Source organism: Strix uralensis, chromosome 2, assembly GCF_047716275.1.
Source record: "Strix uralensis isolate ZFMK-TIS-50842 chromosome 2, bStrUra1, whole genome shotgun sequence".
Taxonomy (NCBI): domain Eukaryota; kingdom Metazoa; phylum Chordata; class Aves; order Strigiformes; family Strigidae; genus Strix; species Strix uralensis.
In genome coordinates this window covers 135,063,294-135,086,849 of record NC_133973.1, presented here as the reverse complement: position 1 = coordinate 135,086,849, position 23,556 = coordinate 135,063,294, and the positions used below count along the sequence as shown (strand labels likewise).

General features: G+C 47.4%; 2 protein-coding genes across 4 annotated transcripts in view; one reads left to right on the top strand and one right to left on the bottom strand.

Moving 5' to 3' along the window:
* MYO7A (myosin VIIA) overlaps positions 1-13,356 on the top strand; it is a 103,034-nt gene extending 89,678 nt beyond the window's left edge. For all 3 annotated transcript variants that reach the window (XM_074860449.1, XM_074860448.1, XM_074860450.1), the window contains 13 exons: positions 99-223; positions 1,020-1,177; positions 2,260-2,413; positions 2,529-2,684; positions 3,096-3,201; positions 4,876-4,989; positions 5,579-5,666; positions 6,289-6,395; positions 7,308-7,493; positions 8,261-8,377; positions 9,523-9,606; positions 10,149-10,268; positions 11,011-13,356. In XM_074860449.1, the coding sequence (XP_074716550.1) occupies positions 99-223; positions 1,020-1,177; positions 2,260-2,413; positions 2,529-2,684; positions 3,096-3,201; positions 4,876-4,989; positions 5,579-5,666; positions 6,289-6,395; positions 7,308-7,493; positions 8,261-8,377; positions 9,523-9,606; positions 10,149-10,268; positions 11,011-11,100 (1,605 nt within the window). In that variant the 3' untranslated portion in view covers positions 11,101-13,356. The remainder of the gene's footprint in view (positions 1-98; positions 224-1,019; positions 1,178-2,259; positions 2,414-2,528; positions 2,685-3,095; positions 3,202-4,875; positions 4,990-5,578; positions 5,667-6,288; positions 6,396-7,307; positions 7,494-8,260; positions 8,378-9,522; positions 9,607-10,148; positions 10,269-11,010) is intronic.
* Positions 13,357-14,399: 1,043 nt separating this feature from the next.
* The window catches only part of GDPD4 (glycerophosphodiester phosphodiesterase domain containing 4), a 39,631-nt gene continuing 30,474 nt past the window's right edge, over positions 14,400-23,556 (bottom strand). The window contains exons 9-16 of the mRNA XM_074860447.1: positions 23,208-23,290; positions 22,181-22,331; positions 21,412-21,636; positions 20,439-20,596; positions 19,070-19,217; positions 17,909-17,991; positions 16,257-16,339; positions 14,400-15,487 (exon numbers count right to left, since the gene is read on the bottom strand). Of these exons, the coding sequence (XP_074716548.1) occupies positions 15,456-15,487; positions 16,257-16,339; positions 17,909-17,991; positions 19,070-19,217; positions 20,439-20,596; positions 21,412-21,636; positions 22,181-22,331; positions 23,208-23,290 (963 nt within the window). The 3' untranslated portion in view covers positions 14,400-15,455. The remainder of the gene's footprint in view (positions 15,488-16,256; positions 16,340-17,908; positions 17,992-19,069; positions 19,218-20,438; positions 20,597-21,411; positions 21,637-22,180; positions 22,332-23,207; positions 23,291-23,556) is intronic.

Here is a 23,556-nt window from a genome sequence, read left to right as displayed (position 1 = left end):
GTGGCACTGTTCTTTTCATTTTCTATCTGCTGCTTCTCTCTGAATACATCAGATATATATCAAATATACAAGGTGACAGAGACCTTTTCATCCCACAGGCACTGGTCACGATGACCCCTGATGAACGACAAGATGTTATCAGAACCTCTCAGCTGGCAATTTCAGACAGTGAAGAAAGAGTAAAGCCATACACCTTGGAGGAGTTTTCCTATGATTATTTTAGGTGATTTTTTAAACCATCCTCAAAAATTGTAGGAATAAGAATCTGTCTCCAGGTAGCTTGGGAATCAGGAAATTTTTGGCTACTGGAAAGTACTCTGAATATCCTCTTGTGTGACTTTGTACTACTGCAGCCTTCAGTTTAGGTCATAGCAGTTGAGCTGTAGGTTTTCCACAGACATGGTTTTATGAAGGATTTCTGCAGATTGGCTCAGCACAGGTGTAACAGTGTGAAATTTAATATTATGTGGGAGGCTCTGCTTAGTGGTCTGATATTCCTTTCCTACAAAGCCTCAGACCATATAGGCAGCAGTTGAAGTAGGTGCGAGCATTTTCACCTCAGCTCCAAAGATTTAAATGTGCACCACTGCTGAGTGCAGCTGGCCACACTGATCCCAAAACTCCCATTCTGTTCAGATGGGCTGGCAATCCAGACAGGCAGACCAGGTCCTCTGGGATGTCTTCACCCTGGCAGGCAATATTCTTTCAGTGTTGCTGCCCTGACCTTCCATTGCCATCATTCTTCCTCAGTGGTCAGAAGCTTTTTTGTGTCAGGTTGTTCTGGTGTCAGTACTTGGGTAGGGTCCTTAAGGGACTTTTCTGAGCCCTAGGAAAGTACAAATGGTTATCTTTGGGCAGAACTGGAGCTGGATACTTGCTGAACTGTGAAGTCCCATTTGGTGTAAGAGTTCATTAGCCAGGTGCTGTGAGCAATCTTCCCAGGTGAAACACTGGCCTCAAGCTGCCCCTTTTATCTTGTAACCTCTCCACTTTTCCTTTTGCTTTGCCTTTGCCACCAGGCCACCTCCCAAGCACACCCTCAGCCGGGTCATGATCACCAAGAGCCGTGGGAAGGACAAGCTGTGGTGTTACACCCGTGAGCCCATCAAACAGCCATTGCTGAAGAAGATCCTGGGCAGCGAGGAGCTGTCCCAAGAAGCCTGCATGGCCTTCATTGATATCCTTCCACTGCTTGGGGGAGTCCTTGGGCAACAGGTCTGACAGGCAAAAGGCTCTTTAGGGCCACAAGCAAGGCCCGTGGAAAGGTTTGGGGTCCCTCTTAAGAGCTTTGGGAATATATCACAGTCTTGGAGATGGGTCTGATCCTGAAATCTCTACTCAAGCATCCTTGAGATTTGAGGGGTGTCCAATTCTTAATAAATGAGGGCCAGGGAACAAGATACTGAGTCCACACTGCTTAGTGATTAACTCACTGGTTCTGTTCTGGCTTGCTCCAGCTGTGTCTCTCCAAAATGCATGTGCTGTGGAAAGCTGTAGCCCTAATCAGTGTGGATGCAAACCGGTCCACATGGTCTCGGGGACAGAGTTTGATGCCTGAATATCCCTTACTTGGCAGAATATACACAGCATGGGAGAGGTGAGCTGAGAACAGACATAGCTCCAATCTGCTGAAGTAACCTTTATTTCTTGGTGAGGCTTTGCTCTAGGATCCTAACTTCATGGTTTGAACCGCTCTGTTGGTATAAGCCTGTTACTGATTAATATTACACTATTGCTGCTACTACTGGTTTTCTCTTACTAGCAACAGGAGGAGGAGTTAAAAGAACAGGCAAAAAAATAAGAGGACATTTGCAATTTTATCCTTTTCCTCTCTGTGTCATAAATGTTAATTCAGAAAACTGTGGCCTGCTCTCATGTAGAATAGTTGCAATATGGCATGATGGTGAAGGTCATAATTTGGTGTATGTTACTGCAACTCCACTGGTGTCTGACCCTAGCTGAAAATCTGGTCTTTTACAGTGGTACCTGTATGTGTGACCAGGGAACACATGATCACATGCAGCTTTCTTAGGTCTACATGTCCTGACCCCAAAACAATTCTTTCAACCTGAGATGATGTATGATAAAGGCAGAGAGCTTGCTGGACATGTCCTAAAGCAATGTAAAACCTTTACTGGGCCCCTTCCACCAAATTGCAGCCACTTCTGTAATCACGTGTAGGATGTCTTTAATCACATCATCAACACAAGGGCTTCCCCAGACATCCCAGTTAGCTGATCCTTGACTCCTACCTCCCACCAGTGCTGAAGTATATGGGTGACTACCCATCCAAAAGGACCCGCTCAGTTAATGAGCTGACAGACCAAATATTTGAAGGTGCCTTGAAAGCCGAGCCCCTGAAGGATGAAATCTACTGCCAGACCCTCAAGCAGCTCACAGACAACCACATCAAGTAAGAGTTGTTCGTTCCCCTTGGCCCAAAGGCACTAGCCTGTGTTGGGCAAAGCAGATCTGAAATGTCTGTGCTGTGAGTGATTTTTATTTCTTTTGGGTCTCTCCTTGTCTAGGTACAGTGAAGAGAAAGGCTGGGAGCTGTTGTGGTTGTGCACAGGCCTTTTCCCTCCAAGTAACATCCTCCTGCCCCATGTCCAGAGGTTCCTGCAGTCCCGGAAACATCACCCCTTGGCAGCAGACTGCATCCAGAGACTCCAGAAAGCCCTGAGGTACAGCACCAAAAGGCCTCCTAGTCCTGACTGTGCCACAGCATCCAAATACGTGTGAGAAAATATGAATAGGAGATTTTTTGGTGACTGGAGGGACAATGAAAGCTCACAGCCTGTCTCTGTGTTCAACCTAGCTGAATTAGAGAGGCATTTGGGTGGAGGATGTCACTGGTAAACTGTGCGTGGGAAAACAGAGATTAATTAGGTCAATTTTGTCCAGGTCCCCTCAAGTCACCTACGACCTAAGCAAATCCCCATTACAATTTTTCTTTCTTCTCTTTTGGAGGGAAAAAACCTAATATTAGGAAAGTAGCTGAAGTTACTCAAAAAAAGAATATGTATTAAACTGGAAGATTTAAACAAAATATTCTTGCTTTGATGCTGTGGCACTTGCCACCTCCTGTTTTGCAGGAATGGATCCAGGAAGTATCCACCCCATCTGGTAGAAGTGGAAGCCATTCAACACAAAACCACCCAAATTTTCCACAAGGTTTACTTCCCTGATGACACCGATGAGGTAAATGGGCGTGAAGGAAATTCTTCTTTTCTGTCAGGATGGCTGTCAATTTTCTTATCAGAAGAGGCTAATGTTGGTTCTGATTCAGAAGAACTTAGCCTTTCCAGAAGGCTCTGGACCAGAGCAGTTTAAGGAAAACCCATCCTTATCTACCCTGACCAGCTTAGGGGTTTGATTTACTGCAATTTACTTTTTTTTGAGATGTGGGTGCTGTGCTGGCATTCACTGGAAGCTTTGTAGTATGACCCAAGAAAGAAGAAAACTGGGTGGGTTCATCTCCATTCACTCACAGTGGTTCACAAGCCTTGGATAGTTAATTGCAGCCTAGACCAACAGATACCGTCCACCCAACTCTACCCCGTGGGGCACCATGATGGGGCTCCCTGGGGACTGGGCAGACTATGACAGCAGGTAACTGAAATGATACCTTCTGACCTGAGATGACACAGAAATCATACCTGCACTCAGGAACCTCTCATTAAGCATCTTATACACTAATAAGGCAGCTAGTTATATTGATGCCAGAGCAGATATGCATGTCCTTGCAGATACTGCTGTCTCATGCTACTGAGTAGTCTTCCTGTGAGGCTCGAATCTCTCTCTCCCCTCATGCCCTTGGGCACAACTAAATTCCTGTATTTCCAAGTGGGTTTATGTGTAAAGCAGTGCACACGCATGGAAGGAAAAGGATGGTTCCTCTCCAGCAGCTGTGCATACCCTTGTTTATCTGTAATGGAGAGTTGAGAGAACTGCTGGGATTTCTCATCACTTTGAGTATTTTTTTCTACATGACCAGCAATAAACATGACACTGCTTTCTGCACATGCATCTGTGTGAGAGCCAGGAGAAGGAGGCAGTGGGGACTTCTGCACTAGGATGGGTTTGCTGTGATCCTTTTGGCCATGGCAGTCTCCCAGGTGGAGCGGCAGAGTAGCATCATTCCAGTACAACACGCACCTGTGCTGAAGAGCTGCTGAACACCAGCAGCACTGAGCTCCAGGCCGGTCTCTCGTGGGATGTGGAACACGGGTCCTGGTGGTTTGGTGGTTCAGGCTAACACAGCCATGCGTGTGGTGGTCAGAAGCTTAAATTCCTTAAACTGCTACAAACTGAATCTCTTTAAGTGAGCAGAGCAGAACTGAGGCGATGTAAATGCTGAGAACAGCTCAAAAGGCAAAACAGGGCTGGGACCTGCGTGCAGGTGGGACAGTCTGTTACCTATCCCATCCACATGTAAAGCAGGAGTCACCTCCCCTCTCTTCAGCTATCTAGAAGTCAGGAATTTGGTCTAAGTCAGGCATCTGACCTCTTCATCATCAGTGGAGAGACACTTGGGACACTCAGTCTGGAGGTATCTTTCTCTACCTGCCCTAGACAAATAGTTCTGAGACCTGTTAGACCAGAAAAATCTCTTGCATTGCCTGGGGAGCCCTGGATAAGCCAGCACAGGGTATAGATAGAGCATCATGAAGCACAACAGTACAGCAGTAACATGGTTGAGCTTCTGCAAATGTCCCTTCCTGTGCTGAGAGCCACAACCCACAGTGTCATTGATTTCCTTGGTGGTGGACACCTAAATCCCTTTGTGTATCTGAGACTAGCGTTCCTCAAAGAGAGTGTAAAGTAGAAATTAACCTTGAGGTAGCAGTGGTGAGGATCTTCCTTTCTTTGTAGGCATTTGAGGTGGAGTCCAGCACGAAAGCTAAGGACTTCTGCCAGAACATCTCCAACAGGCTGCTCCTAAAGTCCTCTGAAGGCTTCAGCCTCTTCGTCAAAATCTCCGACAAGGTGAGTGACCCACCCAGAAGCTGGGGTGACCCCTGGGGCACCAAGGGCAACCCACCTGCCAGTGGGTATGCATTGGTGAAGACAGAGCTAACTGCACCCTCACAGGTGAGATGCATTTCTCTGCAAGCAGTGTGGTGCTTCTAAGTCAGATCCAACCTACTACAGGTGAGATTTGCAGTCTCACAGCTCTGACTTACAGGAGTCACCCCAAAGGGCTTAAAACACAGACGGGCAAAGCTCTTCTAGCCTGTTGCTGAGTCAGTTTTATAAGAAAGGACTAAGTAAGAAAAATGTGCAGCTTAGAGCTGCCTCAGGCAACTGGGAGAAATCTGTGGAGATAGTCATCATGAAGGGAAATTAATTGCTCCTGTGAAACAGGAAGCTGCAATAAGGAGTAATGGGTGAAATTAGAGACAGAGCCTGCAGCAAGGTGCTGGCAGCGGCTTTCTCACGTCAGCAGTTTGTAACACATCAGTGTAACTGGGACAAACCAGTGAGCAAAAACTGCAGGAGATGAGGTAATGGCCAACGCTGCCTGTGGCCTCTTGCCACTTGCTGAGCCTTTGTAACCATGTCCTGTGTCCTCCAGGTCATCAGTGTGCCCGAGGGAGATTTTTTCTTTGACTTTGTGAGACACCTGACGGACTGGATAAAGAAAGCAAGACCAGCAAAAGATGGTAACAGTGACTTTTCTCCATCGTGGGTCACACAGAGCCCTCCAGCCCTCTCAAACAAGATTGACCACAGAGTCTGCCATGTCTGTTGGGCCACACTGCTGTGGGTGTGCTGTCTGCACCAGCCCTGGGGACATCACCTGGGAGATGACCTGTCCAAGAACAGCAAGACTTCTGCTCCAGGGCTAGACCTGGCCCCTATGAGGAGCATCTGCTGGTGGGCAGCGCTCCAGGGCCTGCCTGTGGGAAGGTTTAGGTGGTGGGTTCACCTCACCTCACTGCCCACATCTGCAGTGGAGCTGGCTGCAGTTCTGCTGAATATATCAGTGGCTGTAAGACACAGGTGCCTCCAGGGTGCAATTCCTCTGTCCTGCATTAGGCATGAGCACTGTCATTGAAGTACAGTCGTGCAAATGAATCCAGACACTCTTTCCATTTTATTGAAGCTTTGCAAGGGAAAAATGTGGTTTTCCCTGCAAGGTCAGAGCCCATTTGGCCTTGTGAGTGCCCCTGTCACTGCAAGTTGTGACGGCACATGGGCACCGCTGGCTTGCAGGGACACCAATTGCCAACTGGTACTCACAGCATTGCTCTTACATATCTGCTCCCTGCTTCCCTTGCACAGGTATAGTGCCTTCCCTCACCTACCAAGTGTTCTTCATGAAAAAGCTGTGGACCAACACAACGCCTGGAAAGGACTCGATGGCAGACTCAATCTTCCATTATTATCAGGTACTCCAGGAGCCTGCAATACCAGTGGAGACTTGGGAAGAACTGGCAGTGGGTTACAAAGACTTTTTCCATCTGTAGATGGATGAATTCTTGCATTAAATAGGAAGAACTCTTGCCTTAAATAAAGCACTACAAAGAGTGCTGTTGAGTTGCATGGCAAGGAGCAGCCTTCATGCACTTTAGGGTAAACCAGCCCAGCTGGGATTTGGGCCAGCTGCTCTTTGGTGGGCAGCAAGAAACAGGGGAGAGTGTGTCCTGCTGACAGCCTCATTGGGGAGGTTGAATTCAGAAGCATCCTGAGGGTTTTCAGCCACCTCCATTCATGGAGATGAGCTTTGAGGATCCCAGCAGTCATGTAAGAAGTTACAGTTGTTCTACTCTTGTTTCTTCTGGAATGGAAGAGACACCTTCATGTCCCAAAGCTCTCTCTCACACACACATACACTCCCTGTGTTCTTGCCTGGATGAAGTTGTTATCCCAATATGACTGTATCCCTTAATGCTCAAGTCAGTTAATCCCTTGACACATTTTCAGACACTTTTGGTAAGGAGGAAATAGATTTTTAAAATTGAAAACCCATTCAATTCCAAGTGACCATTACTAGGAGTGGATTCCCTGGGATGAGGGAGGCTGAACAAGAATGTAGGATCACACACCTGACAGCTAACATAGGGACCTCCCTGTTCCACGTAACAGGAGACTCTTTTAGACCATAGAGAATCTTCAGACATCTGGTGTGGTCTCAGCTGAGCAGCTACCTCTCCACCACAGTCAACACAACTGCTACGAGTGTTCCCAGGGCACAGCCTCTTAATCAGGGGCTGGTTACCTCCACAAACTCCATTTAACACCTGAGGGCGAAGGTCCATGGTCATCTCCTCTGTCTCTGAATTGTTCTTTCCTCCACGCAGGAGTTACCAAAGTACCTGCGCGGCTACCACAAGTGCACACGGGAGGAGGTCCTGCAGCTGGCGGCTCTCATCTACCGGGTGAAGTTTGAGGATGACAAGTCCTATTTCCCCAGCATCCCCAAGCTCCTGAAGGAGCTGGTGCCTCAGGACCTCGTTCGGCAGCTCTCTCCAGACGACTGGAAAAGGGTAAAACAGCAGCTTGAGTCATATGCCAGGCCTGGCTGGGGAAAGCCCAGTCTCTTGGGTGACTTGTCTGACATTCAACATTGGAGCTGCTAGAATGTGCTAGAATGAGTGAACCATTCTCTCTCTTGAGACTTAGCAGAGCTGCAGCCTCACCAACATCACCAAGAGAAGAAATTGTACATGTGTGCTCATACACGCATGCCTTGCAGTGGGTTTTCTTTGTGCTGCACATGGCTGTGGCTGTAGTGGTGGATGCAACACTGTACAGACACATGCTGGGAGACAGTCCCATGTAAAGTTCTGTTGTTTAAGGCAAACTACTGAGTAGAGGGGTAATTCTCCCTGCTTTACACAGGGAGAGCTGTGGCACAGGTACAGACAGATTTAGAGCCATAAAATAACACAGGTGTCTCACTGCCAAGAAATGGTCTTATAAGTCATTTCTGGGACTTGAACTCAGCCATGTGCCTGACCAGCAAACTATCAGCTTCTCTGAGTTGAAGGTCTCTCTGTCTCCACCACTGCATAAATTGGAGGATCAAAACTTATCAGCCCTTTAATGAAGTCACCAGCACAGCTCATCTAAGAAAGAAGGACCTGCCTTTGTTCCAGGCCCTGCTCCACTGACCAGCCAGCACTTTTGTGCAGTGTTCGTTGGAGCAGAGACTAGAACTGACCATCTTTGTGGGACTGATGCTCCTTCCCTGCAAACGTCCCTGGTGCTAGGTAGTGCAAACCCTCCAGCTCTGTTATGTTCTCTGTTGCAGTCCATTGTGGCATACTACAATAAGCACGCGGGCAAAACAAGAGAAGAAGCCAAGCTTGCCTTCCTAAAGATTATCTTCAAGTGGCCTACATTTGGATCAGCATTCTTTGAAGTGAAGGTACCTGCCCTACTTGGGGGTTCTCTGGCAGCTTTCAGCCAAGGTCAGGAACCCCATATCACAGAGGGGTTCCAAGTATGCCGGGTTGTCCCAGTGTCTGGACCAAACTGGGACAACCCGGATGAAGCAGGGAAGGAGTGTGAGAGTCTCCCATCAGTGAAGGGCTGATATACACTCATTTATTGCTGCCCTGCCAGACAGAGGCATTGTAGAGCTTCAGCATATCTCAGTCACTGGTTCCATACTCGTGGCTGTGCTGCTGAAGAGCCAAGAGCCATTCTCTGTTTTGCCAAGGCAAAGGGGAATGTGTGGTTTTCCAAGGGACGTGTCTGCACCCACCACAAACGAAATCCAGACCACCCACCATGGCACCAGACTCCCATCAAAGAAGTAGAGGCCAGTAGTCATGAAGTCTGTCCCAGTACTCTGGATACCTTATTGCAACTCCCTCTTCTCAATGACCAGTTGCCAAAATTACTCATCAGTTCCTTGAACCTGGGCACCCCATTTTCTATTAGGTCCATCTTAGATGGCATAAGGGATCTGAATATATCCTGTGGTCATTTTTTTTTTGGTAGCCAAGAGATCTGTGGCAGGGCAGAAGCTGAGCCCCCATCCCATGTGCTCTATCTCTCTCATTGGTCAAACAAATTGGAGGTCCTTATGGCCCAGGGCTGGGAAAAGGGTTTACCAGCAGGAACAAAACTGAATATAAAAATCAGAAGGGGACAGAGCAGTGTAGTCTTGGCCTGGAGGGCCACAGCAGCAGGCATGAGGAAGAGCAGAACACCAGACAGAGACTGGAAGGGGAGAGGAGATGTCTGGGGTTTGCCAGCCTATTCCAGCTCTTCCTTGTCAATGGCAAGACGGCTTCACTTCTGGGAGTCCACCAAAGGAAGCAAGGAACTTAATGGTGTCAGCAACTCACCCACTGGTTATCAGGCATTTAGGAGATCTGTACTTAACTAGACAGCCCTGACTATTGCTGATACTTTAATGAACTCTATGTTTATCTTTAAAGGATAAACTGAATAGCAATTAATGGGACCTCAAATGCTGGCAGGAGAAGACAAGGAGAGAGGAAATAGGAAGGGACCTGATTTTGCATGACACATCCCCTAACCAGTTCATGTTATTTCCAACAGCAAACTACAGAGCCAAATTATCCAGAAATCCTTCTAATTGCCATCAATAAGCATGGAGTCAGCCTCATTGATCCCAAAACCAAGGTAAGAAAAACTGAGATATTCACCAGATGCTCCTGAGCCCATTCCCCAACCCTCACAGAGGTTATCCCCAAAAGTGTGTTGTTCAGAACTTCAGGAGTTCTCGTTAAGCCTAATTGGAAAGTCTGGATAGCCAGAAAAGTTTGTGGAGGCAAAAATTCACTGTTTCACAGAGCCAGTCCAGCCATTTTCACCGGAAGATGGGTGGGGAGCATCCACTGTTAGGGCCCTGTGACTGGAGGATATACATACGCCTTCCTTAATCCTTTCACAGACATTAGGACAGGAGCTGGAGTAAATGAGCTCCTACTAGTTACTTCAACCAGCTGCATGGTCATTCTACTACGACAGTTCTTCGCAAGCACTGGAGAATTCAGAGTCTTGCATCTCACTGCCATTCCCATGAGGCCATGGTACAGTCTCATCACAGTAGACGTCCTTGGTCTGCTTTGATGGAAAGTGAATGAGGACATGAGAGGCCCCCACAGCCCTTCATGAAAGTTGAGGCTCTCATGTGTTGAGTGTCAGTCTTGTGTTCCCACCAGGATATTCTCATCACTCACCCTTTCACCAAGATCTCCAACTGGAGCAGTGGCAACACGTACTTCCATATAACCATTGGCAACCTGGTGAGAGGAAGCAAGCTGCTCTGCGAGACCTCCCTGGTAAGGCGCCTTAAAGGTTATTGGGCACAGTTAGATCAAATAGTGACTCTGGCAGGCAAAATTAAATGCTTCCAGCAAATTGTGTCTCAGGGATTTTCTGGGCTGAAAGTGGTCTCTTAGAAGGGCCCCCAATGTGTTTTTTTCTTCTGGATTTCCCATGGCTCTGCTCAATGGATCAGGGCTCTCACTTGGTCCATTATCCAACTTACAAGCAAGTCTGAGGTGCTTGGGACATCACCATCTCAGGAGCATGGGGCACTGCTTCCTGACACTGGACTGAAAGGCACATTAAAGCCGATGTGGGCTCAGGGGGTGCTCTTGAACCCTTTTACCAAGATCCCAGCTTGTCCCTAGTAACAGTCACAGCATCAAACCTCCTCCTAGACTATCTTAAACACAAAGCATGAAGGATAAAAATTCCTGTTGGATTAATTGTTATTAATCTGAGGCATTCAGTGTTTTGTTGGCCATTTGAAAATCCAGGTCCCATCCAAAACTTCCTACGTCCTTAGCCTCAATAGCATCCAGGGATGGTGAGTTCCTCCACCTCAACACTGCAAATTATGTCTGGACTCTGTTCCTTGTGGTGGTGTCATTTCACCCAAGGAGAATGGTGGAACAGGTCAAAATGTACCTGAAAACTTGGAAGTCAACGACTGGTAGCCAGGGTGTTCAGGAGGCACGAGCCAGAGACTGTAAACTGTGCTCTAAAGGAAGGTAACATCTTCTCTCTCCTACTCAGGGGTACAAGATGGACGATCTTTTGACCTCGTACATCAGCCAGATGCTAACAGCCATGAGCAAACAGAGGAGTGCAAAGAGTAGCAAGTGAACTGCAAGAAGCCACTGGCAGGTGGCCATGAGGCTAATTCACCAGCTGAGGCCTGTGGGATACCCATGCAGCTGGGGGAGAACCTTTGCCTCCCAGATGTGGAAGATGAGCCGAACACCATCAGGGAGTTCGCTGGACTCTGACCTTGAGGGCTCAAATCCCACCTCCCCTTCCAGCGAAGATGACTATCTCTGACCTCACGTTCTCCTTCCCCACCCTGCACCCCGACTCCATCTTACACCTCAAAGATTTCCGGGGGACACCACCGCTCTCAGACAGTGACTGAACCCAATGGTTGGCATCGCAAAGGCTCTTGGAAGAGGATTTCTCTGTGTGTGTGTGTGTGTGTGGCTTGTTTTGGTTTGGTTTGTTTCTTTTCTTAAGTAAGAGAGAGCTATTGGGATGCTAATGGATTTTTGGAGAGGTTATGGGCATTTCAGGTTTGAAGAGGAATAACAGAGCCCTGACCCACACTCAAAGATGTCCAATGAACACTGCAGGGTTTGTTTTTTGACGTTACAGAAGAATACATTGTGTTCTTAAGAAGGACAGAAAGAAAAAGCAGGTTGGGAGGATCACATTTTAACTAGGAATCAGAATAAACAAACTACTGATTGAACAGGCTAGAGTATTAAAGTGCTGTCCGTGCAATGCTGGAAATATTTAAAGAACAAATTTTAAAGTTTTGTTTCTTCTTCTATTTATTTTTTAAAATATTAAAAAGGAAAAAAAAAATCCTGCATTTTGTGCCGATATCTGGACGCTGACTTGGGGCTGAGGGCAACCTGGAGGACAATCCCTCGCCCAGGGATTCCCCCAGAGCCGTGATTGCCAGAGGCTGAGTAAGGCACATCTTGACAACTTACAGGCTCAGCTGGAAGTGAAGCTTTGAAGACAAATTATCTCCTTTTGCCCCCTGTGCTCAGACAAATTAACCCTGGGAGGATCTTTACTGCAAGCTTCAATATGGATGTAGGGGTTTTAAAGTCCCCATGCTTGGAAGACTGAGGCCAAGCTGTTGAGCTGTAATTCAAATATGGACTTGGCCATCAGGGTTGGAAACACCTAATGATTTTATTGTGGTTTTGTGTGTATTGCTATATGAAATGGCTCTTTACAAGTCCCGGCTGGACCTGAACCACTCACAGCAAGAGCAGGCCCTTGATTTTGGTGGGCTTTCCTCCATCTTTGGTTGGCTGTACTAATCTGCTGGCTGGTTGTCCCGTCTTCCACCCGATGCCACTCAGTGCAGACCAGCCTGCTTTGGAGCAGAGATGGGACCTGCCAGCAGAGAAGAGGCTGAAATCATGTTGTGTCTGGGGGTATACAGGGGAAGGAGCCTGGGGTGCCTTTCCAAAATCCAGGCTTCAACGGAGCACATGCCTGCATGTGGGGCATCAAGAGGGGTGACAACTGTCCACCAAGACTTGGTGCTGGCATCACTAACACTAGGTGGGTCTCAGTAGATGTGGGAGACCTCTCTTGATCCTGTCTGTTGGGCTGAGTTTGGCTGTTTTCATAAAAGTCCATATTATAGGGTGTTGTGTGTTCTGTTAAGCTCAGCTGGGCTTAGTCCTCCAACACCATGGTGTGTCAGGCAGAGTCAGCAGTGCTGCCTACCAGACCTCAAGGACCCTGACATCCAACTGGGATGCAGCAGTGACTTTGGACCTCGGTTGCTCCACCAAAGCGAATGAGATGCTGCACAGAGATATCCACCAGCCAGACAGGGCTGCTAGGAGATCCCCTTCCTCCACCGTTCCCCCACCCAAGGCACACTGGTGATGGAAGCATGGTTACACCAGCCAAGTCTACACGGGGAGCCAAGCTGCCTTCTCACCATGCATCTCTGATGCTTATCTTCCCTCCCCAGCTGCCATGATCCAGCTGTTCCAGGGATCCCACCTGTCCTTAGACACGTGCCCATCATCCTTACCACCACCACTGCTTTTTGTGAGTCTCCCAGCCATCCCTGCCTCCCACAGCATACTCAGTAGACAATGCAGCACAGCAATGTTTTCCAGTCCTGTCCTGGGTTGGATTTCCCCCACCACCACCCTCATCCCTCCACTTATAGCTATGTTGGCCTCCCATGCACCCCACCATTTAGGGGGGTGCTGGGACTCTGTTTGCGTGTGCCTGTGTGTCATATTTATTAGCATCTGCTGGCCTCTTTGTATTCACACCAAACGATGTAACATGAAAAACATATGTCCAAGCGAAATAATCTAATTAAAAAGCATCAAGTGGATTGTGGGAGGCTGTTCTGCGCTGCACGTTTGTGGTGGTGTCTCCACAGGGAAGGGTGGGCTCAGGACTCCCAGGTCCTCACTGGAGACGAGACTTCTCCTTGCAGAATGGGACTCCAAGTGAGAGCATCCAGCAATGGGGAGCAAATCATCAGCGTGCCCAGACTGGAAATTCAATTAAATATTTTCTTTTTGGGAAGTCGCCATTGCTTGTCCTCTAAGACAAGGGCTGGTTCTTCCACAAAGGCTGGTTTTGAGCTGAATCACCAGATGTAGGAGGTACTGGGTGAAAAGTTTGTGTGTGGAAGTCAGACCACCAGCCACCTGCATAACGGCATTGCCAGACCCTGCATTGCAGTGGCTTTTCCTAATACATATTAAAAGCAGCAGTTTGGGGACCACAGCCAAGCCCCTCTCCTGGACACCAGAGGACAGGCTGAGAACCCCATAGTGCACACCACTGCTCAACCCACACACTCTCCACCTCCTATTTTTGCGGCTCACATACCTCCATGTGAGTGGTACCCACAAAAAAATCATGAACCACTGTGGCAGGTGCATCCACCTAATGAAAGCAGAGCTTCTTGGCTGCTGAAGTGCAGCAGCTCCTGGCTGCCTTTGTTCTCAGGGCCTCGTGGTAGTTGGGGCCTTTGGCCAATAGGAGCCGCTATTGACTACAGGTCAGATTCGGCCTGGGTATAAATGGAGTCCCCTGGGGGAGCCATTTGGAGCTCATCCCCTGGAGCAGCAGCTGCGGTCGAGGACTGGGTCAGGATGCTGCCCAAGGAAACTCCTCGAGGTGCCTTTTTTTGCATTTCTAGCCTCCAAAATACTCCAAAATTGCAAGTTGGAAAGGTTTGAGTGTTTCTTAGCACAGTTAACTCTGAAACCTAATGCTTCCCCGTCACAATTCACTTGTGATAGATTTATTTAGCAAAACCACTGAGCTGCATGAGGCTCATGTATGAGAAAATGTCTATAGCCTGATTCAGGTAAAGACTACTATTTTCTTCACCTTTTCCAGTTTGCTGAAATAAGAACAAAACAAGATAGGAGAGCTAAAATGTATTTGAAACAGCACTTGTAATTTACAAAAAACATGTTCTTATTATCTGTTCAAGTAGAAATGTATGGCTTAAACCTAGGAGATGCTTACATCTCCCCTGCAGAGCAGGGCATAGACTCCCTCCCCTCTGTGTGCTGGCAACCACTGGGAGAAATGAAAATCTGAATAAATCCCAGGGTGCAGCACAGGTATACAGACCTTCTGAAACGAAAAGCAAATGGGACACTTGGTGGGACCAATTCACACGCAGCTCAATGCTTCTGAAGAAAAGTGATGTACTCCTGGTCAAAGTCCCAGTAGCTAGATGGCCAAGCCACCAAAAAGTCCTTCAGCACCCATGGGAATACACCCTCGTCCGCAGCCAAGGGGAAGAAGCTGTCCTGTTAGCGTCTATGACAGGGCAAGAATGGGGAAAAGGAAAACCTAAGCTGCCCCCGCCTGGGTTATAGAAAGGTACGGACCCTAGTGACCCAGCCAGCTGCACTTGACCATCGTGGTGGGGCTAGTGTGCTCTTGGGGATGGAGGAGACCTGCAAGGAGGGAGGAAGTGCATGGAGAAGAGGCTGGTCTGACAGGAGAAACATGGGCAGCTGAGGATGAGGAGGACTGGAGGATGCTCAGATCTTTGCAGTATATGTAAAACACAGCTGTGGAAACAGAGAGTTTATGCACTGAAGGGATTACAGGATGATTGCCCTGTAGGATGTCAGTGGTCTCAGAGGACAGTGGTGGCTCCCATGTGGTTGCTGCATCTGATCATGGTGCACAGCTTCTTCATGGCTGCAACTTCATCTGTGCTCCGCTACACCCCAGGGATCCCCACCAGGCACAGGATTGTGAGAAAAAACGTAGAAGAGGTTCAGTGCTCATCTCCGACAGGTTCATGAAGGCAAATGGTTCCTCCTCACCAGGCAGATCTGAGGCCCCCCAGCTGGCCCCCTTGGCAGGTTGGTCTTTGAATTGCAGGAAGGGGCAGCAGGGGACAGCCTGCTCTCCAGTCCTCATCAAGATGGCAGGTCCCCATCCCCTCCCTGCCTGTGTCAGGCTGTGATGGCAGGCATGTCGCTGAGCTCTGGAAAAAGGGACACACAGTGAGCTACCGAAACATCTGCAGTTGTTTTGACAGACATCGTGAGCAAACAGAACCTGGCTGAAAATGCGTGCAACCCAGGTTGGGTCATTTTGTCTGTATGGTAACTCCATGGGTGCAGAAACCTGGTGCATGGGAGGATCCCCAGCCAATCCCACCCTGCCTTGCAGACCCAAGAGTGCTCAGCACCTCTGGGCTCTCTTTTCACAGCATCGCAGGGTAATGTGTATTGCAGGCGATGTCTGGAGGTCTTTGCCCCAGCTTCTGCTTGAAGCAGGGCCAGTTAGATCAGGCTGCTCAGGACTTCGAACATCTCTGAGGCTGGATATTCCCAACCTGTGTGGGCCTCTGTTCCAGTATCTGACCACCCTCACGGGCAAGATTTCTTTTTTTCTCTTTATACCTAGTCAAAATGTCTGAGGCTGAAGTTTGTACTGTTGTCACTCTACATCACATCTAAATGTCCCATCCTCCAGCTTAGTGGCCCCACTGTGGCCCCTCTCCCATTTGTCACAATCTACTTGATACTGGAGAGCCTGAATTGGACCCAGTGCCTAGATGTGGCCTCACCAGTGCTGAACAGAGGAGAGAAATCAGCGCCACCTGCACCCGAGACTGAGACAATCCAGGATGCAGCCATCCTTCACCACAGCATAGGCACCCATCACCCACCCACCCATCAGGACCCCGATGCCCCCCCAGAGACAGCCCTGAGTAGGATGCAGCTCCTGGCTCTCCTGGCCCTGCTCACCTGTCCTAAACTTGTTGTAGGTCCCGCTCTCCAGCATCGGGCCACCGTCATGGGCACAGCAGGAGAAACTCTGCTCTCGCCACCTGCATGGAACAGAGCACCTGGGTCGGGCCACTGCTTGCTGTGGTTCCCCTCGCAGCACCCTGGTGTCCTGGACACCTTTTCTGTACTTGGTCAAGGCAGGAGCTGCCCTGGTATTTTGTGATTTGCTCAGGTCTTTACCGAGAAGGATAATGAAGGATAAGTGCATGAGTGATGTCTAAGCATCCACAAGTCACGTGTGCAACAGCATTTTGAAGGCAACTTTGTGACCAAGCCCTGTTTTCCAAGAAATATTTAAGAGCTCAAAAGCCTCAGAAGTGTTTGCAGCCACTGATTCCTAAGCAGCCAGGGGAATTTAAAAATTGTGATTTTGGTGCGTTCATAAACCTGGTAAACAAAACCACACGGGGCTCTCGGGCACTGCTGGTGGCCCTTCGCTCCCAGCAGTGCTGGGAATGCCCTTGCTGCAATGCCAGCCCAGAAGAGGTTGCTACTTGGCTGGATCAGAAGCATCTCCAGGACCCTGGGAAATGCACACACGTGACCAGAAGCCTGGAGGAGACAGACATGGGAAGGTCTGATGGTGGTGGTAATGCATTGCAGGGGTGATTGTGAATCACCCTGCAACCTGCAGCCACTAAAGCTGAACCTGAGGAGAGCAGGGCAGGGTGAGAGGGGAAGGAACGGAAGGAGCCACTTTGCCTTGGGAAGGGAAAAGCCTGGATGCCCAGCAAACATGCCATACTGCTGCTAGTTCAACACCTGGCCATACTGTTAATTAATTTCTTCCCCATCCCAGAGCAAAATTAGAGCTTCTACTCTTTCCTGTGCCAAAGTAAGTCATGGTTACAAGCAATCCAGACTGCTTGCCCAGGAGCTTCCTGAACTTTCCCCTTGTTGTCACCTGTAGCACAGTTGTTCTGTCAGCAGCCCTGCAGAAAACACCCCTGGGCTGGCTGGTCTGCCCCTTCTACCCTTCCACACCCAGCACCTCCAGTTCTCCTTGGGCACCACTGGGATAAGAGCACAGGCAAGTTCCTCATCCAACCATAGCAAAGCAGAGCACCCAGCACCCCAACCTGACTTGCTGGAGTGATCCTGTTCCATGAACCCCAGATTCCCCAATTACGGGAAACAAAATGTGGTATTAGTGACACACTCAGAAATTTTCACCCTGGAGGATGGATTTCTTCAGGGGCTTTGGCATATGCAGAGAGACATGGGATGCTCAAATATTAACACTGAGAACTTTCCTCCTAAGTCAGTCCAATGCAACAGTGTCTAAATAGTAATAATAGCAAAATCAGTTCCTTTCTCAGTCCATCAGCTTTGATAACTGGTTTATGTTGTTACTGTAAATCCACCATGTCTCCACTGAATCCTGAGCATAGACAATGTCTGAGCTGCCAAAAGGGAAACAGAAAATGCGAGCAAGCAGGAGAAGCAGAGAGGTTTTTGGAGACTGTCAGGGCTTTCTTCTAGTTCCTGAGGGGAAAGGTAATGTTCTCAAGAGTCATTTTAACCCTTCAGATCACCTGAAAGCATCCCTCCTTCCCTCCACCTGGTGCAAAAGATCAGGTTAGGATGGCCATTAGCAACTTGGTAGTTACCAGTGCAGAGCAAAGATGAGTGAGATGAGGAGCACAGAGGTCAGATCTGTCAGGATCCACATGATGTTGTACTGCTGCGGAGTCTGAAAGAGAATGACAGAGGATGTGTCCACCACCAAGGACCCTGAGATATGCAAAAAAGTTGCCCAAGCTCTTTCTTGCTGCTCAAATATGGCCATTCAGCTGCCTGGTTTGTATGTGGAGTAGCATCCCTCAGGTGTTTAAAGCATTTGGTGGCATTTCAAAGTGGCTACTCACCAGCGGGTGTTGGTGCCAAATCACCATCCTTCATAAAAACAGGTCTGTTGTGTGGCCAAGAATTTTGTACCACATGACAGTGAATAAAACAGAGACCTGTTGTTTGTACAAGCAGGCCCCGTAGTTCTCTCTGCTTTCCTCCAACATTAACATCAACTGGTGGCATCTCATTTTCGCTGGTAAAATTGTCCTTTAGTGAACACCACAGAGAGTCTGGGGTGGTTCCTACTTTAAGTCTTAGAGCATCTGAAGATTCATCCTTAGACTGTCCTTTGTCTGGATGGGAGCATTGTAAAATCAACTTTAAGAGTGTGAAGCCAGTTATGCAAAGTAGTAACCTTTAGGCTGCAGGGACTCTGGTAGAACCAGTGCCCCAGCTGCTCCTTAGCCCTACAGGTTGTCCAAGGCAGAATAGGGAATAGACAAAGTATGTGAAAAAAATTCCAGCAAGGAAGGGTTATTTCTATGGTTGTTTCCCTTGGTCTTGTGGAACAAGACCGAGTTTGAGAAGGGCAGTGGGAAGCCCTGGAAAATGAGGAACTTCTGACATCAGTAAGGTGCTTCAAAAGCTTAGAAATGGAAATCCTCACACATCAGCTTGTGTCCTCAAAGACCCTTTGCTTCTCCCCACACAAGTCTCAATATGACTTCTTTTCCTCACCTCAAGGCCTAAATTGCAAATCCTAACAAGCAGGGTCCTTCTACCTGAGCCAAGAGAAAAGAGGAGAAGGGTATGGTGATACCTGGAGTGGCTCAGAGGTTCCAGGTAAGCCAGGTTCAACTCAGGTCCTTTTCATGCAAAGGGTCCTGTATCCATGCATGAACAGGCCCATGGTCTCCAAAGGTAACCATGAACATCCCAACCCTACTTCCTACCCCTGGGACGGGAGGATTTTTGCTTACCATGAGGAATAGTGGCTGGCTGAGATTCTTCAGTGTGTGGACGGCATTGGTGGTCACGGAATGTGCCCCAGAGCACCACGCCAGGGAGAAAAGCCATGGCTCATTGACCACATAGAGATTGGTGGTGATGTTTGCCTCAGCATATTTCCTTTAAAAGACCAAAAGGTAATAGTTAAACAAGCCTTAAGTTAAGCCTTAGTTAAGCAAGGAGGTTAGTGCTTCCTTTGGGCTGAATCAAGGAGAGACAGCAATTTTCTGCAGGAAAGGCTTGTTTTAGGACCTAGATAAGGAATAGAAGGGAAAGCCAACCAGCCAATAATTAATCATTCACTACTGGTCAATAGAGAATAGCTGATCTGATGGAAGCAAATGCAGTTAAAATGTCCAAAAGGTCAAAACTTTGCTTACCCTTCTGCCATATGAATCAATGTAATGATGTGTTTGTAATCTCCTAATAGTGTGTTCAAAACAACCATGAAGATGGCTACTCATGTTTCTTATGTTTGCTGCATCAACTCACCATTTTTTAGGTTCATATAAGCAACTGAAACTTAATATGAAGTAAGATCATACTCTGAATAATGGTAAAGGAAAGTATCATCAATATCAGCATTTGTAAATCTACCTAGGATCTATCCAGGGTTTACCCAAATGGATCTACCATATCCACCTTAGGATTTTACACCCTGTGAAAATTATCATTGAGGAAACGTGAACATTACTCTCATCCAAAGGATTAAACTTTTTCTTTTTGGTTTTTGTTTGGTTTGTTTGGGTTTTTTTTAATTAGATTTCAATGGTTTGTTTTTTTTTTTTTCATATGAGAGAACCATTTTGGAAACCGCTCCAAAGAATGTGGAGGCTTCCATTGGAGAGATGACATCTTCAGTGTGTCACAAGCAACAGAGTAACAGAGTCAAGAAATGAAGTCTCCAAAACACCAGCTACAAGAGTGTGATGGTCTCTCACCACAGCATTATGCACTCCTACTGATGTTTGTGGAAGAGCCACAGGAGGTTAAATAATTGTTCATTCATGGGACTGAGGATTGCATGAATAGAAAGACACACAGCTCTGTTATTCTACCCAGAAGATCCTCAGATCCTGGTCAAGTAAATATGGACTTAGGGACAGGGAGGGGTGTAATTACATAGGCCACCTCTTGGCCACACACAGGGTCGGGGTGAACTACAGTCCTTCGCTCCAAAATTGTAACCGGGATGGATGGCCACTTGATCTAAAGGAGCTCTTCCCAAAATGCTCTAGATACTGGAGCTGGTCACTGGAGGGAGACATTGCCACACGCATGATGCAAACATAGTCCAGATGCAGTCCACCGACTGTACTTGGGGCTGAAACTGCAACCTACCTAATATCTTCACTGGACATCTCAGTGTAGGCCAGATTGAGTTTGACAATATTGTCCAGCAGTAAGTCTTCAACTGGGGCCTTACTGCCCACTGTCTGCTGAAACCCAGGAGCAACAGATTGAACAAAGGACCTCATGTCATTCTCCAGCCACAGGACCTGCAGGCAATGACAGGACCCAGTGAATTCACAGCAGACATACTAATATGCCCTGCCCTTCACACAAACCCAGTAAAGATAACATCTTGAGGGGCTTAACCCAGCCTGTCAAATGACATGTTCCTTTCAATGATCAAAGAACATTTGGATGCAGGGTTAAAACTTGCAAGCCTCTTTCATCAGGAAATAACTATTCACTGTTCCTTGCTTATCAACTTGAAATCAGTGAGTACATTTCACACAGCCCAACAAAAGATGCGGTGTTTGAAATGAATGAAAAGACAGCTTTGGTTTATGGGAAAGGCAACAGAAAATATTCTGTTTTCCCATTCTCCCACCATGGGAGAAGATATCTTGTGCAGACACTGATCAGAATATCTCCCTGGACATCGATGGGTACATAACCAGACCCACATGAGTTTAGCATTCATCCAGTGCCAGGGGAAAGAGGAAGGCAATGAAGACTCCCAGCTCCATGTATTTTAATTTAAGACAGGATGTTTTATGCAATATATAAAATAAGCATGTGTGGCAGGAAGTAGGCTGGCAGTTATTACAGACATGAAAGGAGGCCATTTGGGGACTAAGGCATCAGCGGGTATATACACTGGCTTATTTCCCTGTGCTGCTGGAGGGTTACACCATTTTGTACCTGCTGAAGAACAAATAGTAGGAATATACTCCAAATGATGCCTCTTAAAACAAGTGAAATGCAAGGGGCCATATTTATGCAGGTGAAATCATGCAGGGTATGACCCCAAAGTCCCAATTTGGAGAGCAAAAAACTGGGATATGGAGGAGTGAGGCCACCCTACCAGACTGGGTCTAATTCCCGACTCGTTGAGAATGACTTCCAGGGTTCTGTTGATCCACGAGTTCCTGTAAGGATGTTTCTCTGGAGGGCGGTAGAGATCAAATATCACAAGTTTGTTCTGACTGTCTGCAAGGCGCAAGAAATTACTTAGCTTGTAAATTGACTGATTCATTGCCTGGTTTTGATCTGCCCTTGACAGTGAGCCCATGCATGAAAATGGTTTGTCCTAGAAATAAACAAATATAAAAAAAGCAAGTCAATCAGGCAGTTGCCTCTGGGAGTCAGCTGCATGCAAAATACTCATACCTCTAAGAGGGAAAAAGTTTGACATCAGCTCTCAGCAGTTGAGGATATTTTATTTTTCTTAGCTCTTCTACCTGGGAAACAGGGGAAATTAACGCACTGCTTCTGGGACCTAAATTGCATAGTTCACAGCTAGCTCTGCTGTGTTTCTCTGTCCCACCACATTAGCTGTGAATATTATACACAGCACCTTGCCCGAGTAGCTCTTGTCTTCTTCCCCCAGCCCATGTATTCTGTTGCTGCCATAAGAAGGAGCCACAAGAACACTCACCAGCTAACTGGTTATAGGTCTCCTAAGCCTAAAGGCCAACTGGATAAAGCAAGGAGACCCCAACTGAAGGATTTCTATTGACTTCTTTGAGTTTTGGCTCAACCAGTAGTTTCTTTCCTAATATTCATGTTATTAAGTAGTAGCCTGCTGGTGTCTCTTCTACATCCAGTTGATGATAGTCCTTTATGGCACTTACCTTAAGGAACCACATTCCAGCATTCAACTCCTGCAGGGTATCCCAGGAGAATAATGCAGCATTTTGAGTAGTGTCATTGGGGTAGACCTCCTTGATGTTAGTTGTCCTCCTCAGGGTGCTGTCATGCATGAGGAAAGGAACCCCATCATAGCTGTTGGAGAGCAAGAGTTCAGGTCACCTGGGGTGTGGGTTTGTTCACAGCATGAGCAGAGTCATGCCAGGTCAGAAGAATATGTGGGCCACCGTGAATGCAGCAGTACAGCCTCCCTCAGTGCAGAGGTGGGAAAGGGAGGAAGGCTGAGGATCAAGATACCAGGTTATTTCCAGCTTAAATACTGCTGGGTGACCTTGGAAAAGTCATGCCTCTCTGTGCCTCAGTTTCCTCAGGGGAAAAGTGAAGATGGTGTCATTTATGCCTGCCAGCTCCCTAGCAAATGGATAGTAACTTATGGTTGAAACCTCTTTTTGCTGACACCAAAGTGTTTGTATGGGTTTCAGAGGACTGAAATCAAAATGGACATTGATGGAAAGGCAAAATTTTCTCTTATAGAAAGGTCTACATCAGTAGAACATCTAAGCATCAGTATTTTTCTTATTCAGTGGCTGCAAACTGCTCATCCTGCACAGCATGTTAGCAATTCATGGCAATGGGTTCCCCAAACAAAGGTAATTAAAGATCCAATAATTAGGACAATGCTGTCACAAGTCTGAACACAATTTTCTGTTGGTTTGTAGGCCTGATACAACCCTCACTGTGACCTGGAAGTCAGGCTAGGGTAGGGACTTGTCTTTATAGTCTGCAAAGCATTTAAAATATACTGTAGAAATAATGATTGTTAAATCAATAGCTACAGCTTATTGACTTGACTGAGAACAACCATGCCCTACAGCCCCTATCATCACACACCAGCTGAGGGACCCTGTCCCAGCCATCAGTAAAACCTGATTGCCTGGAGTTGCATGTCTCCAAAGGCAACTGTTAGAAGCAGCAGCGTATATTCTGTGAGATCAGGTGTGTTCGCCTTACCTAATGGTGACATCTGTTTCAAGACCATCCCCACCATATTCAATTGTCTTCTGAAATGACATCTCAGTATTTTCTGGTGCCAGCTGAAGAAAAAAAAAAAGCACATGAGCAGATTATTTTCAGACACGCTCTGGAGGACTGCATAAGTACTTTCTGTCTCTTTGTAATACCTCTGGTTTTTATTAAGGGAACATCATTATCTTGTTAAAGTGTACTGTTTGTTTTCTTCCACTTTAGTCACCAAACCCATCTTGTCCCTCAGGAAGAGTGTTATCCTTGTTAGTAAACCCATGCAGTGATATTTTTTACATGCAGTTCCAAATGGAAATATCTCCCCTTCCACCCTCCA